The sequence below is a fragment of the Lissotriton helveticus genome, chromosome 3_1 (genome assembly GCF_964261635.1).
Source record: "Lissotriton helveticus chromosome 3_1, aLisHel1.1, whole genome shotgun sequence".
Classification (NCBI taxonomy): Eukaryota; Metazoa; Chordata; class Amphibia; order Caudata; family Salamandridae; genus Lissotriton; species Lissotriton helveticus.
The window spans coordinates 702,000,518-702,018,662 of record NC_136061.1 but is presented as its reverse complement, the minus strand read 5'-3'; the positions used below and the strand labels follow the sequence as shown (position 1 = coordinate 702,018,662).

The following is an 18,145-nucleotide window of genomic DNA, read 5'->3' as shown; positions in this document are numbered from 1 at the left end:
TTTGTAGCCCACCCAGCTGCTCCTTGGGGCACTGCACGCTTCATCAAATATCACAAATAGATAATTAAAAATGCAGGTTTCCGTTCATGTGCTTTGCGGGTGGAATTTGGCGGTGGTAACTTATTACGACATACAACAGAGCTGCACCGGTCACGTAAAGATGCACAGAACCATTTGGTTACCTCGAAAAATAAACTAAAATGTCTACCTTACATACAATTCTCCTCGCATACATTTCGAGTTGAGTCTCACTATCAGGCATTTGAACTCAAATAAGCTCAGCCTGAAATTAGAGCAGGATATGAACCAGTCCTAAGATATTTAGACATTGAGGCGACTGGATTTGGGGAATAAAAGCTCGACACTAATGTATGGAGGAGTTTATGTAGGGGTCGATATTTTGGGAGTGATTATTTGGAGTCCAATTTTTTTCGCAGTCTGTTTTCGGCTGGGCCTAGAGTGATAGACGCACCTGCCATAAAAAAGTGATTTGTGTCAGCATAGCGCCTGACCCCTGTCCCGCCCTCTAACTGGGTAGCGCCTGGCTCCTGTCCCGCCCTCTAACGGGGTATAGCGCCAGGCCCCTGTCCCGCCCTCTAACGGGGTATAGCGCCTGAGGGTATAGCGCCAGGCCCCTGTCTCGCCCTCTAACGGGGTATAGCGCCTGAGGGTATAGCGCCAGGCCCCTGTCCCGCCCTCTAATAGGGTATGCCGCCCTTGGAGGCAGCGAGCGTTTCTCGCAGGCAACAGGTGGAGCATTCCACCAGGCCCAGGCGCTTCAGGCGCGCCTCAAGCGCACGCCCAAAATAAACAAAAACAGCAAGTGCACAAAAACACACACTTGAGTCTCGTCTCTGTCAACACTCGAAAAGTTAACCAGCAGCGCCGGTTAGTAAACAAGAAAAAAAAAACAGACCCTTGTTCTGGAATCTGGGCGCTGAAGCCGCTTTAATCGCGCCGAGGAGCCCTCGCTCCCTCTGGGCCTGAGTAAACAGGCCCAGTGTGCCGCGATGCCCCCCATTCACCGGCCTCGGGCAGGCCTCCCCCCAAAGGCGATCCCGAGCAGTATTGAGCGGCCGGCCGGGGGACAGTGATTAATGATAGCTCCGTGGAAAGGTTAACACACCGCCCTGAAAGCTCTGTTGACTGGGGCCGGGGCACAATGCGCCCGCTGCACGCCTCCAGAAGACCCCCTTTGTCCCCTCCCCCGATTGTGTCCTCGTAAACTCTGCCCACCAAAAAAAAGTTTGCCAACCCTCCTGCGCCCGAGAGTTTAATGGTTTCCCCAACTCAGCGGGCATTGTGTGCGGCTGAAAAGCGGGCCCTTCCCCATTCAGGTCCCGGGGCCACCTCAATGGGCCTGCGAGCGCCCATATGGTGGTCGCGGCAGATGAATCCACCTCTTTTAAAGGGCGAAAGGGGGGGCAGAGAAAGTGTAGGGGGTTTCTGCACATTTCAGAGCATTTAGAAAAGATGCCACCAGGTCCCTGCCTCGTTTCTCTTTAACCCTTTGAGGGCTTTGGCTATTGTCCACGTAGCCATAAAAGGAAATTGTAAAGTGGATTCCCACAATATTTAAAGTGCATACCAGGAGTCCTTTGAAAGCTGTTCATACACTCGACTTTATATGCACTGCCTGTTAAATGTGCTTGCTTGCCTTATAAACGATGCTCGTGTGTTTTTTGGGCTGTGGTGTTTGAGGTTGTATGAATCGTGGCTCCACAGTTCATGCATTATGGGTAATTGCCACGCGGGTGTCCCACGCGTGGAGTAAAAGCACTTAGAATGTTGTCAGAATAGCCACTCGGGCGGCAGCAGCAACACAACACATTAAAGCACCATTAGAAAACAGCTGAGAGGGAGGAAACCCGCAGCCAGCCGCTTTCGCCTATATTTAAAAAGAAAAACTCAGATTTAGGGGCCTTCTCAGGTTGTACAATGAAAACAGCGGTGCCAGACGCGCCAGAGACCCCCAGCAAAACGCAGAACCCAAAGCAAACTTTACCCCGCTTAATGATAGAAATTAACGAAAAGTCTGCGAAATCCACTAATTAAAAATGTACTCTTTAAGCGACATGCCAAGTGTTCAGCTGCAGAACGGCATATTTAGCTAGTTTAGTGAACTCGCTCCCATTTCTTTTCAAATTACATGTTAAAATTTTATAAAAAAAAAATCTTACTTTTCTCGAGTGCCTTGCATTACAAAGAATGGACAGTCCCTTTATCTAAATATAAAATTCCATTTTCAGCAATTATAGGCTGCTCCTGGTGATGCTATAATTACAGCTGTGCTCAGTAATAGGTGTCAGGCAATGCACACTCATACAATAGTTGAATAAAACTGCAGAACAATGGCGCCCCTTCCAAATTCACAACCTTTAAAATGAAATTGACTGTGCAGAATTCAAATAAAAAACGGCATCAATATTACTTTAAAAGATTATAAGCTTGGTTTAGTTTCCTAATAAAATGTACCGCAAACCTTTCAAGATCTAATTTGATTTTACGGGAATCCCTTAATACAGACAATGTGAAATTCAGGAAATCGGCGTTTAAATAGAATAGGTAAATACATTTCTCATTGAAAGATGGTTCATGGCCCTTCTTATGAAGTACACCACATTATTTTTCCTATTTGCATTCTAACTTGTTTAACGATGCTGCCAATACCTGCAGCATTTTAATACATGCTTTCACATTCAGCTAAAAGGTGCTGATGTCACACTAATTAAACTTTAATAACATCTGACACCAAATGAATCATTGGACCAATGTTTCACCAGTAGTAATGGCTCAAGCCTAGGAGTGCCTTCTTAGCTGCCTGGAGAGCTTCGAGAACCTTTGTTGACCTTTTAACTTATCTCCACCCTTTCAAGATGGCTGCCAGCAGCAGGAAGGGGGAGGCGAGAACACCAACTCTATCAGCTCCAACGGAGAGGACTCCGACGAGGCCCAGATGAGGCTGCAGTTGAAACGTAAACTACAAAGGAACAGGACGTCTTTCACTCAGGAGCAGATCGAGGCCCTGGAGAAAGGTAACACCTGAAACCGAGTCCCTGCCTTGATCCTACACAAAGAGCCCAGTATGCATACCTCCCACTGGACAGTGAAGGTGCCCCTGGGGGTGGCTTTAAGCATGTACAGTTGCGGAATGTGTAGGTGACTGACTGGCAACGAATGACATCTACTGGAATAATTGGCTGGCATGTAGATTGGCTCTGAAAAAAAGTGTTCCGTGTAGTCTCTGGGCCTGTGTTTATTTTTTTAGTAGCTAGCACTGCAACTGGTTTCAGTTAACAATAGATTTCCCCGTTGGTGTGCACATGTAGAAACCATTTATAGCTGGTCAACCGGAGATTCCACGAGGAATAACAGCTGCCTTCTGTAAACACATCTCCTTAACTATTCTCACATGTCTTAGGGTCCTCATATTATAGGCAAGGGGTTCACCCTTCTGGCATGTAGCCAGAGTGCTTAATTTGTAATAAATTGCCAAGTACAAGTGCAGGATGCGAGCTGCGGCCCTTTGCCAAATCCCAAGGTTGTCGGTTACCAAGACTGCCTTGTCTGGGTCCCACCTCTTGCCTCTTTCTTTCCACCCCCTACTCCCCTTGTCTCTTGATATCACTCTTTCAGTTTCCTTTGCAGTGCGGTTTTCTCTTTGTCACTAGTTTCCTATCATTCTCCGCCTCTCCCATTTGCCTTTCTCTCTTGTGCTATGGGTTAAAGTTTGGTGATGACAAGTAAGCACAGGGTCTCAAAAATAAGAGCTGATACCCACCACCAGCAATCACCATCGCTAATGAAGCACCGCATGTGTTCATTGGAATGTGATCAGGAAGTGTTGCCTTTTGGGAGTTGGTGGCCAGAAGGTTTAGGAAGGGGTCTGCAGTGCAGGGAGTGGATACAGGGAATAAGAACACATCACAGGGCCTTGGAAGGAACTTTGCTGATGTTTCAGGTGCAAGCCACTGCTGCTGGAGTGATCTGGGTGGGAATGCCACTTTTTTTACTTGCGGTTTTTGGGCATTGGACAATATATGGCACACCACTCAAGCAAGGGACATTCAAAATTCAACTAATAAAATCTGTAACCTAAATACTAAAGACACCAAATAACCAATAAAAACATGAAACTGGAATCTTGCCCACTGCAATCCAGAAGAAGGCCAAAAGCGATATGCTAGTGACTGGGTCTGGCAGAACCCTTCCACAGTTGAACAACTGTCATTTCCATGCGGGACAGGACCCTTAAGGTTGAATCCTCCATGTGTTTCTGGAGATAAGACCCTCGGAGAGCACACCTCTTTCCTAACCAAAGGTCAGAAGATGAACAAATCATAATGCATCTATCCAAGGATGGCAGGTAGTACTTGTAGTCCCATTTACCTGCACTCTGATAAAAAAAAAAGCACCTAGCCCTATTAGGACTGCGTGAGACTGTGTCCCCTGGGGGAGGCGGGATTCCATGGTTCCCTCGCCAGTGCTATTAGCTCACGTTGATCTCCTCTGAACTAATGTGGTGATAACATTTATTCTTGCAGAGTTTGAACGAACACATTACCCTGACGTGTTTGCAAGAGAGAGACTAGCTGCCAAAATAGACCTACCTGAAGCACGAATACAGGTACCGAGCGCTTGTGTAATTAAATGTCTTGTGACTTGGATGTCGAGCCGTTTGAGCCACTATAAAGCTACTAATTACTGTCAGGCATGTGGGTAGATGCGGATCCGGGGAAGCAGAAAGGTGCAGCTTCATCATGTAGTCTTAAGGCGTTTTTGTGCTCCAGTTTATTTAAATCCATGTAAAATCACGACATTTTATTTGATTAATTTCGTGTATAGCTTTGCTGTCCTCGCTGGTAATGTTAATTGACTTCATTTGAATCTTTGTCATTTTAATTGCCATGTGTATTCGCTTTGTTCCCATGGACATCTCCAATCTTTTCACACGCATTTGCCCGAGTACCACATCCAGCAGAATCTGTTTTAGTGACTGGTCAAAAGGGGCTTGGGGATAGTGTGGACCACAGCCTTTGCTGCTTGTTAGAGCATGGTCCTAGCAGAGGCAGTAGTTGAGAGAGCCATGTTGGTCCTTTGCTATTTCCGCCGCCATTTTGAGATGACTGATGTGTGTTAATTGGTGCTGGTTTTAGGTCTGGTTTTCAAACAGGAGGGCAAAGTGGAGAAGGGAAGAGAAACTGCGGAACCAGAGGAGGCAAGCAAGCAACACGCCCAGCCATATCCCCATCAGCAGCAGCTTCAGCACTAGTGTGTACCAGCCCATCCCCCAGCCCACAACACCTGGTAATGCAGTGCAAGAGCACAGATTCACAGAATATTTCTGAAATCCAGTATCAGCAGAGGTCTCAGCTTGTTCCATGTCCTTTACTAACAGTGAGCTGATCAAAACATGGTTACTAGAATGTAAACATAAATGAGGGTTAGATGAAGCCCTCATTCCGACATGAAACAATTTGAGATCTCTACCTGTTCATGTGTGTGCATGCTGCTGGCACCAACCATTGTCTAACATGTTTTCTTATGCCATTGACTTTTTAGTTTCATTTACGTCCGGGTCCATGTTGGGCAGATCAGACACATCCCTGACAAACACATACGGCGGCCTACCACCCATGCCTAGCTTCACAATGGGCAACAACCTGCCTATGCAAGTAAGTAACAATCAATGTAAACAATGGCAGCCATTTTGAGAAGTGTTGATTTGTGTGTTTACTCATGTATCTCACGTACAGGGTCAAGAAAGGGAAACATAAATGTACTCCTCGCTGTGGTTACAGATAGCAATGGCATGTAACGAATAGAGTGATGATGGGTTTGTTAGGGGTGAATGAACGACAAATGATATATTTAGGACTATACATGATGAATGAGTAGAGACAGGCAAATCCCCAAGGCATTTTTTTCATACAACACATGCCCCTAATTAAAGGCACAACATCGGATCACATGCACACTGCACACACTGCTAAAAGATTAGATGAGCAAACCAACAGTTCAGATAATAATCAACGCAGAGCGGTAAGGTACACTAAATGAAATAACAGAGATGTTCAAGGTTTTATGCAAAGTTCAAGAAGTTGTGAGTGCAGAAGCATCCTTGTAAAACAAACAATATTTATGCAAATACCACTGCTCCTTGACAAAGCAGCCGCTTGCTGTGACCCCGCCTGGCATGTTCAATAGACTTGATGTTTTTTGAAGCAACCTTGGTGCCACCTGGCTGCTGGAGCTCCAGGCAATTCCCTTGAATTGCCTTACTAGAGCACAAGTCCAATGTGAAATAAGCATTATTTTGGGACATTCTTAGTTAGTGCTATCAGGTCCTTTCATGGTGGTGCTTCTTGGCAGCTCTGTAGCCAGAGCGCCAGCGGAGGAGCAAGACATAGACGCAACAGTCTTTGAAATGGAGCAAACGGAGCATTACATCCACTCAGGGTCACTAAAGAAGGAGATGAAATGAGCTGTGTTGGGCTTTGCCCCATGCTACAGAAGATATATTTATTTCCCCTATTTGTTTAACTGCTTCCGGTTCAAGCAGTAGCAGTGGATTAGCAGTGCATTAACATGACTCACCGAGGACTTTGCAAAAACGGGTGTTTAGCAAAGTAGAACTTTATGGTTCAGTCCTGTCGTTTACTAAGAAGAGCTTTAGTGGCATCCAGATACCACAGAGCAGCCAGGAGTCACCAACAAGATTTGTGAAGCACAGCTGTAGGTATATGGTTTAGTGGTGCCAGAGCGGTATTTTTGGGACTTTTTGGGTGCAGGATTTATTAATAGCTAGAGTTGTATAAAATAAAAACTGAACTTATTGACAATATGCACCGATACAAATGCTGATTGATCGATGACAAACTCCACAGGGTCATGCTGGCAGCAAAAAATATGTCCTAAGTACTTACCACACTACAAATGCCCTTGAGTAATACAGGAGTAAATAAACAGCCGTAAGCAAGGTGTGCAATAAAAAAAAAAGTTAGTTTGCTGCCGCCTTTTCCCACTGGTGTGCCTTGGTGATGAGTTAACACTGTGCATGAGTGGGGTTTGGGGAAGTCGGATAAGGTTTTTATTGCTTTGTTAACTGGAAAGGGTTCCGTCCGTCCCTCGTGTTGTTTTCAGACCATTTGTTGCTTGTCAGCGGACAGAAATACGAATAATATTCCACCTGTACCATCTCTTGGTATTGAACCGTAGAACATCTTTCAAAAACAGACATTTTGTCTTATATTTATGTGAGGAAGTACCAAAGCTGAATAAGGCTCAAAATGGTCTGTTTCCTCGCCTGGTAATATGTTTCTCATTGTTAAGTGATTCGGAAGGGGCGTCATGATGCAGTCACCTGGAGAGATCCTCATGCTATGCTAGCATTGCAGTCACTCCCTTCCTCATTCACCTTTTGTTTACTCCCTTGTTTATTCACTCACCCAATCGCAAGTAAATACAGACACTCCTGTGTGACCCACTTCCACCGGATGTGAGCTGTCACTTTTGAAACCCTTCCACCAGGAGATGGGCATCAAGGGATTTAGTTATCACCGTGCCCTTGAAGATTGACACACATACATGGCCAATAAATAGCATACTCAGCATTCCCCAATTGTTAGCGTTAGAAACAATCAAATCTGGGCTCAACAACAAGAATATAACTGGGAGGAAGCACTTATTGTGTTTCAAGACCAGGTCATGTAGCAATCATCCCAGGGGAGATAGAATTAATACATATGTTGTCACTGTTAGAACATTTCCATCAATCCAGAGGTCTAGGAAAAGCCTAAAAGGCAGACTCAAAAACGCTAATATGACACAGCTTCTTAGCCACCTACCTCCATTTTGTCTAGATTCTTTCATTGCAAAATCTGATACAGCTACCACAAAGCACGTCATAATTTACATAAGCGTTACGATTGCGGTTTCAAGCAGATAGCGTTGTACTTATCTGGGTGGGGAAGGGAGTATGGCAGGCTGGAGTTGTGAGGGCATTTACCACACTCATTCTTGTGGCGGCTAACATTGGCTTGTAGCATCACTAGGTGCATATGGCAGATGGGGGCCAGAGAGACAATAGGGAGGTCAATGTCCAAGTGTTTTTATTAAAACACAGGTTGGTAAATAATGACCATGAATTAACAGTGTAGCTGAAGTAAATACATGTGATACTCTCTCTCTCTCTCTCTCTCTCTCTCTCTCTCTCTCTCTCTCTCTCTCTCTCTCTCTCTCTCTCTCTCTCTCTCTCTCTCTCTCTCTCTCTCTCTCTCTCTCTCTCTCTCTCTCTCTCTCTCTCTCTCTCTCTCTCTCTCTCTCTCTCTCTCTCTCTCTCTCTCTCTCTCTCTCTCTCTCTCTCTCTCTCTCTCTCTCTCTCTATATATATCTATATATATATATATATATATATACATATATATATACATATACATATATGTATATGTAGATATATAGTAACACATTTGTTAGTTACTGCAGCTACACAATTATTGCATGTAAATATAAATATCCTCTTCAATGATAACTAAAATAGAGCATAAAAAGTGCCTGGAAGTAAATTAAGAGATTACCAGCCGCCCTCACCTGAAAGGCCAGTCTGAGATTGCGGGTAACAATTTATATTTACATACAGTCCTGGTCATGCATTTTCAAAGGGTGTTCCTTTTGTTTTGTATGCTGTGATGGTGCAGCATCAAGGGCCACGGGGCAGGCTGCCTCACATTTCTATACGTTTTACTTTCTTACAGAATTTTACTTCTATTTAAAGAAAAATTGGTAAAATCCTTCCACATATTGAACCATAAGTGGTAGAATGTTACCAGTTTTTGTTTACTCATTGTAAGCACATATGACAATGTCTCAATTTATCTCCTAACTCTCTTCTGCTATAAGCCAACCCTACATTGTCTTTATTACATACACCAAGGAGAGTACTTCGTAGCTGTAAATATAAATCTATATATACACACACACAAACAAAGTAATTTTATCAGCTCGGATATCAAAACCTTTACTTGTGTTCTTGCCAACCAGAGAGATCACTACATTGTGTTTTTTAATCTTGGCTTCTTAAGGAATATCAAGCATTGAAACAGATCTCAGTTTCAAAATCTTTCATTAGCTTGAATTCAATATCTTCATGACATATCTTTGTCTCAAACTCATCAGTCAATTAGAAAATTGGCCCATGCAATATTTGGAGTACACTATTGTGAATTGCAAATAAGGCTGTTCAATGTCTGCAATGTTGTAAGCTACATAAAATACAGTGTTATGCGTTGTTCAAAATGAACAACAGAATTCACGAGTGTAAAGTAACATTTCACTGGTTTGAGGTTTGTGGAGATCATTCTGTGGGAAATGTGATTAAGTGTATTATTTAAAAATATATAAATAGAAATATTTGAGTACATAGTACCAAAGTAAATTAGCTAAAATATATTATTAACATTAAATAATAAACTAAAGGTTTACAGTCCATTCACTCTGTATTAAAGAACAAACAATATGCATAAATATTGTTGATCAATATAAAAAAAATACTCATCCTCGGTAACATTTTATTTTCATATAATATTTAATAAACTTAGTTAAAGGTATTAATGAATTAAAAAACTTTACACTTTGTAACACAAACTTTAAAGGTTTCATTTTATTATTTTAAAAATAAATACATATATACTTTTTATCACTAACATATCTGTTCGTATCGTTTTAAAAGTTGAACTAATTTAATTTAAGTAACATTAGCTCCAATGGGGTGTTAGATTTATTCCCTGCCTCCACTCTTTTTATAGGAGCATGTTGCAGTGCCAGTGATTGGCCATGTGTAGTGCTTGACTTATTCTAAGGGTTGGCTGTAGTACATTTGAGCCTGCTTTTACACCTTTAGAGCTGTAGTAATTTTAGAAGTGTATGTTATGAAGTGTCATTTCCTTACTCTTTTGTGAGTGAGTATTTTGTGTTCACATTTACCTCTCAAACCCTATTTTAAATTTCCCCAAATCCCTCCGATTTCAAAATAAGTATTCCCCATTTTCCCACCACACCCCCTGGTCTGTCCCACATTGATTAGAAAAACATATGCCTGCATCTACGGCGGTCTCCACCACCAGACTAAATAGGAGAGGCAGAGGTCTGAAGCCATTGGTTTATGAATTGCACTTTGTTGTACATGAGTAATGCTACTATAGTACTCATTTATGTACTAAAACAATGCACTTTGTAAAGCGGGCCATAAGTATTGGGTTTATGTTAGACTGACTAACTTGCCCTGGGGTTAAACAAATGCTTTAAGTGCTATGGGTGAGTAGGCACCACTCACAGGGGATTCACTGTTTCTGGGCACATTCTGTTTTGCCTTCTGGACCACTCTTGTGGTTGCTAGTTTTACCCATTGTTGGAAACGCACTTGTCTGTATTTGCTTTAACTTCTATTTCTTGTGTCTCACAATGAATACTGCTTCTATTTCTTTAGTCTTTTTACCTCGAGTGCTATCGCCAACAAATAGTGATATAGAAATCAACATTGATTGTCCTTGCATTTATAATTCAGATTAACATGACTTGCCTCTTTGTTTGAATTAAACTAATCCTTTTCAAATTTGGCAAACATTTTAATTGCTGAACTATCATATAAAATGAAAGATGGTGCATTCATTTTACCCATTAATGCCGTACAAGAATTGTTATAACACTTAATGCGGCTAATTAGGAATTCTGTGCACCAATAATTTTCTTAGTAATAAGGGTCACGTTTCAAAACCCAAGTGAAATATTGCTCAATAGTACATAGGAACATTCCAAGATGATATCTCTAATAATGGTGTTGGTCAGGAATTAGTAATCACTCATTTACCAGCTTACATTGAGGACCACAATGATATTTATATGTTTTATAATGTTGACTAATGTTATCTGATATTTATAAATTTGGCATCCTTATTAGTGGTGATAGAAAGCAAAACTTGCAAATTTCAAGAAGGTTAGTGGTGATTTTGCCAATTGAGAGTTAATCCCTTACTTTGCAAAGGGAATGACTTGAAATGATAGCAAATTAACCAGGTTCTGGAAAATAATCATTTTGACAGAAATCTCTCCCTATTCGAAATCGCAAGTACATCTGTGACGTTCTTTTTAAGTTGGATCACTAATACTAGATCATTTTTGGGCACTTGGTCCAAGTTTCTGCTTGCATTGTTCATAAGCAAACAATAGTCTAACTTTTTAGGTTTGGTAAAAACGTTATTTGCTGGAAATCAAAATCTTTGTCGAAATGCAAGAGTTGTGATGGTTTGCAATTCATTTTTTATGTGTATATATTTGAATTTTATCCAGCATTCAAATCTCCGACAAGTTTAGGCTGATTTGTCAAAATCCGAGCTATACAACAGCTTTAAGATCTGTATTGCACAAAAAGAACAATCTCCAAGAATTGCACTCATTCTGTTTGACAATATCTTCTAGTAACACAATTTCCATAACGATTTGAATAAGTGAGCCAAACGAAGTAAAAAACAATTTCTTAGGTTTTAATTAAAAACATGTTTTTATTAACATTAAATACATTTACATGAACTGATCTAGGTTTTCACCAGATATCAATTTGCAGCATACATTATGCTAGTGGTCATGTCATATGAAAAATGTTTAACTTCTGTGTCTTAAGGGGCATTTGTGATTTTCCAGCAATACCGTAGCTGGTTGTAATTAATATCTTTGCAAATTTTGCTTAAAATCCTTGATGTTGCTTCCATTTAAACACATGTATACACATATCTTATATTTTTTTAATTCATACGCTGTGAGCTGGTTGTTCTGTTGCATGAGATTTTTGCCTATAAAGAATGGGACCTTCTGCACCTTAAAAAATTGCTGTGGACTATAAGGTGCGGCCAAGGGTGGAGACAGGGCGATGACGGGCAGAGGGTGGAACTTTAGGACAGTGCAGGTGGTGTGCAAGTGCTTGAGTTCCAGTTTGCTCCACGTGGGTTGGACCACAGAGACGTTGTCGGGCAGTGTGGAGGAGGGCTAGTTTGGCAAGATACATGCCAAGGCTGGGACCACAAATGGGCACAGCTACCAAGTAGCACCAACCCACCTCTTGCCTGCCTCAGAGGGCTGCTGGAGCTGCCTGTCTGTGTGTGTTTTTAAACTTTGCAAGCTTAGCACTTTCGAACCTTGGGAAGTTTTCATCTAACATAGTTTGCAACTTTTCACATTCGTATTTCAGCATGGCGCTGGTCAATCGCTTCATGCAGTTTCTTTATGTGTCATGTTGGCAGTGTTGAGATGCGTCTGTGATGCTGTTCAGTTGTGCCTGCTTGCTGCTCATCTGTAACTCTGAGGGTGTTCACCTGCGCCCTTGGTAGTGGCCCGTGGTGCCTGTGATAGCGATTAAATGCATTTGTTGTTCCACTCAACCGATCCACGGGAACTGCTGCACTGCAGTATCTCAAACCTCTACCTATCGCAGATGACCCCCCAAGCAGGTCTAAAAAACCAGCATAACGTCTGACCCCCCCACCAAAAGCAGGACTAAAAAAAACACACACACAATGCCCATAACGTCTGCCCCCTCCCCTCGAGCTTCTCACTGTGGTACATTTTTGAGAAGAGGGTTAAATAAATAATTTCCATTTTACGGCATTTCTGGAATCACTCAGCAATCACGTCAGTTTTCAGATATTCCTTAGGAGGGGTGGGGTGTTTGTCGCCAGCCCTTTCTAGAGTGGGGCACAGTCTTAAAGCTTATAGATCTTTTTTCATTTTTTTTAAAAGTCATTATATTCCCGCTTTTGGAACGAGCTGTACTGGGAGGTCAGCTCTAGAGTCCCCAGAACTTTTGACGAGCAAGGGGAAAGTGGCATTTTAATAACACTTTCACCTAGTCAAATGCACTAAATATAACATATTTGTTTCATAAAAATATTTAAACCATAAATATAACATTTTAAAGCTGGAGTAGTAGCTGCAACAAAGACTTGTTAACAAAAGCACTCAGGAGAGTGTCGATATCACATAGAAAACGTAGCCATTAGTTTATTAATAGCCACATCAAACTAGCAGCATCTTTTTACAGCATCTCTGAATTGCAACCACAGTATCACCAACATAGCAGCACAGAATTGATTCTGAAGCGAACGCACCAACCAGTATTAAAAGTAGAACGATTTTGTCCAGAATAAAGGAATCTAACATACCTAAATCTTGTGGATTGACTTCGAAATAAGTAAAACAATATTTAAACTTCCTAGCATGAAAAAAAGAAACAAGGCTATTGTAGCATCAATTGACCCGTACAGGCAACTTGAATTATTCTGTAAATACATGTGTGCAGCCATGAAACATCAGCTTGACATATTGACTAAACTGGTTAGTTTGACTATGAAATATTGGTTTGAGATATTTCATATTTCTTAACTTTACTCTTAACGCATTAGTTTCAAATATTCTACACATCATTAGATTCAGTGCTAAAATACCACCTCGTATTATTCAGTAATAATTGACCCCAAAATACTAGGTTGGGATAGTCAGTAAAGCACACATTTTTTCAAATAAATGAGAATGCTAATAAACTGATTTTATTGCCCTCCAATGATCAGAAATTGTTACTTCTGAATTTCAACATCCACCAATAATCTACAGTGCATGTCCTGGTTTGCACCTTCTTCACTCTAAGATTATCAGCATATGTCCGAGTGTGCACTGTGACTCAACAATCATCAGCACATGTCAGATTAGGACTGCACCATCAGTCAGTAACCCTCAGTGCATGGTCAGTTATTCAACAGCATTGTTATTGCCTAGATTTGGAACATCATCTGTTATTCCCCTGTCCCATTTCCCCCCCCTCAGCCCCCTCGCCACTGTCCCTTTACCTGGGAGAAGGAGGAGGGATTTTTCCAGAGCGTAGCTTAATGCCTGGATGCTTCTGAAGCTGGGGCCTGGGACAGAATGGGCTAGGGGCGTAGGGAACACCCCGCACTGGGTGTCCTTAGACAGGCAGGAGACATAGACACGCCCAAACTGTCTCGAAGGAGACTCGTACACGCCCGAACTGATCCCGCTGTGCCTGACACTTTTGTGGGGTGGAGACAACCGCTCCTCTGGTCGGACAGTAACTCAAGAGCAGCCAACAGCGTGGTGGCATGAAGGGAGGCCTGCTGGAGATCCTTCATGGAAGGAAGGCTAGCAGGCCTCTCAACGGGCTCACCTTGGTGACTGAGGGCTGCTGGGGACTGGCACAGCACAACCCCTCGTCTCAAGTAGGCCAAAGCAGTTGCCCTTGCCCCCAAAAGTCTGCAACATCCCAGGGTCGATACTGGCGATGATCAAAAGTTATATTCATTAGTAATAACCAATGCTAGAAACAAGCCAGTCTACCCAGGCCTGGATCTACCTTGTTGATTGTGTTCATGGATTACAAGACAGTTATCTCTAGATTAACACACCTGGTAAAAGGTTGCAGTATGAGATCATATCTGTTTGTTGAACAGCCCTCCTCACTCAGTCATTCATCCACTCAGCCTTCCTTCAATCTGCTCATCTGTTTTCTAATCTAACTGTCCATTTGTCCATCCATTCATCCATCTGCCCTTTTGTATCGTCCATCATCTCAGTACCCTGCCTCTGTGGATATAGATCTGGATACCAACAGAAGTCGAAGCATTGCTACAGCAGCCTCTGCCTGTAAACCTACTAAATATGCAAAAAGCTGCAGTGAGGTTTTGTCTTGATGCAAGACATTGAGATAATATCATGACAGACCTTTAGGACTTCAAGCCGGGCACCCTTTCAGCCTATCTGGAAATATAGTTATCATCAGTACATATATCTAAACATACCTACATCCATTGCTGACAATTGTCCCCATCACATGAAGAACACCTTGAGCCAGTCCTGGATTCTAGGCCAACTGAGCACGTTGTATCATGGGACATGCAGGGCTGCTTTTCTCTTCATACATAACATCTGGAAAAGAGCTGTTGGTTAAAAAGCCTGGACTGGTTGAGGTAGCCTTCATTACATGGGGCAATTGAGCACAAGTTGTGACATTGTATACACACATACATTACTGGTGTTCTAGGTAAATCTCTCTGCCTCTCTCTCTTTCATACTGTCCTTCCCAACCTCTCTTCTCCTCTTCTCCCTCTGTTTCTCTATCTGTCTAGAAAGGAAGTGGAAACTAGGAGGTACAGTGTTTGTGTTTAATATCACAAATCTGTGCATTCCACTTGGTAGTAATATTACTTTTCTTTCTTCTTACAGCCCCCAGTTCCCAGCCAGGCCTCCTCCTACTCTTGCATGCTGCCCTCTAGTCCGTCAGTGAATGGGCGGAGCTATGATACATACACACCTCCTCACATGCAGGCACACATGAACAGCCAGTCCATGGGCACAGCTGGCGCCACTTCGACAGGTAGGCGTCCATTCATTTTTCCACCCTGGTAAACCTCATGGAAGTGTTAATCTTTGATTTCATTTATCTCATACCATACATCCTCGGTATATCCAGCAAGAAGCATTCCATTCTTCTACTACCCAATTGACAATGCTCAGTTCTTTTAGCACATTTTGTGTTCTTGCGGATTTTCACAAAAGATTGTCTGCCAAATGACTGCAGAGGAGGACTGGTAAAATGTGAAAAGTCATTTTATGTTTGCCTAAGAAGGGTCAAATAGTTTACCTGGGCCTAGCAGCAAACATTGTCTATTGGCTTCTATGTCAAATCACAGCCTACCCATGATTGCTTGTTGACTGCTGTGTGCAATGGTAGCCGCCCTGCTTAGGAAGAAACATTGTGGGTAGATGAATCTGCCTCCTGCTTTGTTTTCTTTCTAAGCTTGGCTACCACAATGAAATTGGTGCCCCCTGTATCATTGTCTATGGGGATTATGTAGCCCAGAGGGAGGGCAGTTGGTGGGTTTATCATACAGAGATTTGAGAGGCAGTGGAAAAAGCCTGGGGTAGAACACTTTTTTGGGTACAATGCGAAAATCTGGGCTGCAGCATTTCCACCTTCCCAAAACACAGTAAGTCAGATGCACTCCAAAAAAATACCCACAGACTTCAATGGAGGTTAGCCGCCCAAAATGCCCACACGAGAAAGGCCTGCCACAACACCTCCCTCAACCACACAGGTGGTTTAACTAGGGCTACAGGAGGTGCTGCAGCATTCTCATAAAACTTGAAAGAATTTAGATGCTGAATGATCAATAAAGGGGCAATTGAAATGTTGTCTTGAGGCGGCCAGAGCTGTGTTCAAAGACAGACTGCCAAACATCCAGTATGCTTTTAATGATGTGAAGTTACTGGTCTGCATAATCGCTCTAAAACTGTTCCAGTTCAACAACTTCAGCACAGTCGGTGTCTATATACTAAAGTTATGACCAGAATAAAAGGTGCAGCCTCTTTAATTACAAATGAAATCACAGATCACTTGCCACCATGAAATAATATAATGCCTCAATGGATCAGGGACTAGGATTTTACCTGAAATGGCCCAACTTTAGACTAAACAGAGAATGGGTGGAGAAAAAATTGGAGGCCCAGACTACAATTCTAATTGAGGGGAGGGGTTGTTGCAGGTTTACTGATGATGTTTCAAAGCACTTGTTAAATGACCCAATTTAATTCCTGGAAAAATAAATGGTATGTTGTTGTACACCACAATTTATCAAACTCCTTGAACTTACAACCTATTCTTTTTTCCCATTCCAGGTCTCATTTCCCCTGGAGTGTCAGTCCCAGTACAAGTTCCCGGCAGTGAACCTGACCTGTCTCAATACTGGCCAAGATTACAGTAAAAACCGGGCTAACATTGCCAATGACTTTGTGGAGAACAGTTGGATGTTCAGCAGTATTCTATAGAGGAGGGACAGGGCTGGCATAAAGTACTCCTCCACTGCAACTCTTCCCTGAGTTGGGAGGCTTCGGAAAGACTTTTTCAAGGGACCTTTGCACAATTTGAAGGCGTTATATCAGTTGGAACAAATCTTCATTTTGGTATACAACCTTTACTCATTTTGTGTGCTACTTGTAAATGGGCATTTGTATGTAATAAGACAAGAACAACCCAAACTTACTGGATGGACGGTATTTGGCCTAAGCTGATCATTAAGTTGTTTTTTTTAACAAAAAAAATGGAAGCCATGATGGACCAGCCTTTGCCACGATTTCCAGAGTTTTCGTCGACAAACACCGGACAGGTCTACCGCTTTGTGCATAATCAGACTGGGGTTCCAGGTTTTTTTCTATCATTCCACTGCATATAAACTGAAACTGGAACCACATAGGTAAAGACAATGAAGCCGATGGAAATTCCAAAGGCAAAAAGCAATCCAGCTGATGCTTATGTCCACAGACCGGGTAAAGAGATGACTTCAAGAAAGAAGAAACAAGTTTGGTAGATAAAATAAAAAAAATAAGGTAGATTGTGTCTTCGATATAATCCGATTTGTTTTATGTCGAAATGTAAGTATTTGTCTTCCCTAGAAATCTCCCAGAATGATTTCTATAATAAAGTTAATTTCATTTATATTTGACAAGAATATTCTATAGATGTTTTATACACATTTTCCATGCATCTTGCGTTTCTTTTTTTGGGGAGGGGGGAAGTTCAGCGAAGAGTTTATTGTTCCTACCTGTAGCTGTACTACATGTTCACAAGTCAGATCATCTTTGTGCATCTAGAACTCATTCCTAATCAATTAAAAGTGCTTGCAAGAGTTTTCAATTTAAGTGTTTTGAAGTTGTTCACAGCGACATATCAAACGTAACCATTGTTGATTGTAAAAACCATGCCAAAGCCTTTGTATTTCCTTTATTATACTATTTTCTTTTTAACCTCATAGCGTGGTTGTGAACCTTTTGTTACTACGTTAGATGGCCGTTAGACATTGCTCTATTCTCTAAATAGGTTTTGATATGGTGCTCTCTAAATAGATTCTTCAACAGACAAATGGATTTTAATATCTTCCACCGAGCTTTCAGGCAGCTAATGTTAGTTTGATTGGAGTAGAAAGGATACCAAGACATTTTGAGGCCAACTGATATTTATTTTTTTAAGGCACAAAGTAGAGTCATGCCTAGAAGCAGTTGCAATCTACGCCTTACCACAATAAGCATGTTTTGC

The 18,145-nt window shown here is 42.0% G+C and overlaps 1 protein-coding gene across 4 annotated transcripts in view; it reads left to right on the top strand.

Moving 5' to 3' along the window:
• PAX6 (paired box 6) overlaps positions 1 to 17,859 on the top strand; it is a 35,931-nt gene extending 18,072 nt beyond the window's left edge. For 2 of the 4 annotated variants that reach the window (XM_078683740.1, XM_078683739.1), the window contains 6 exons: positions 2,877 to 3,035; positions 4,545 to 4,627; positions 5,157 to 5,307; positions 5,563 to 5,675; positions 15,280 to 15,430; positions 16,732 to 17,859. In XM_078683740.1, the coding sequence (XP_078539866.1) occupies positions 2,877 to 3,035; positions 4,545 to 4,627; positions 5,157 to 5,307; positions 5,563 to 5,675; positions 15,280 to 15,430; positions 16,732 to 16,817 (743 nt within the window). In that variant the 3' untranslated portion in view covers positions 16,818 to 17,859. The remainder of the gene's footprint in view (positions 1 to 2,876; positions 3,036 to 4,544; positions 4,628 to 5,156; positions 5,308 to 5,562; positions 5,676 to 15,279; positions 15,431 to 16,731) is intronic. The other 2 variants (XM_078683742.1, XM_078683741.1) reach the window with 1 other exon arrangement.
• The last annotated feature ends 286 nt before the right edge of the window (positions 17,860 to 18,145 follow it).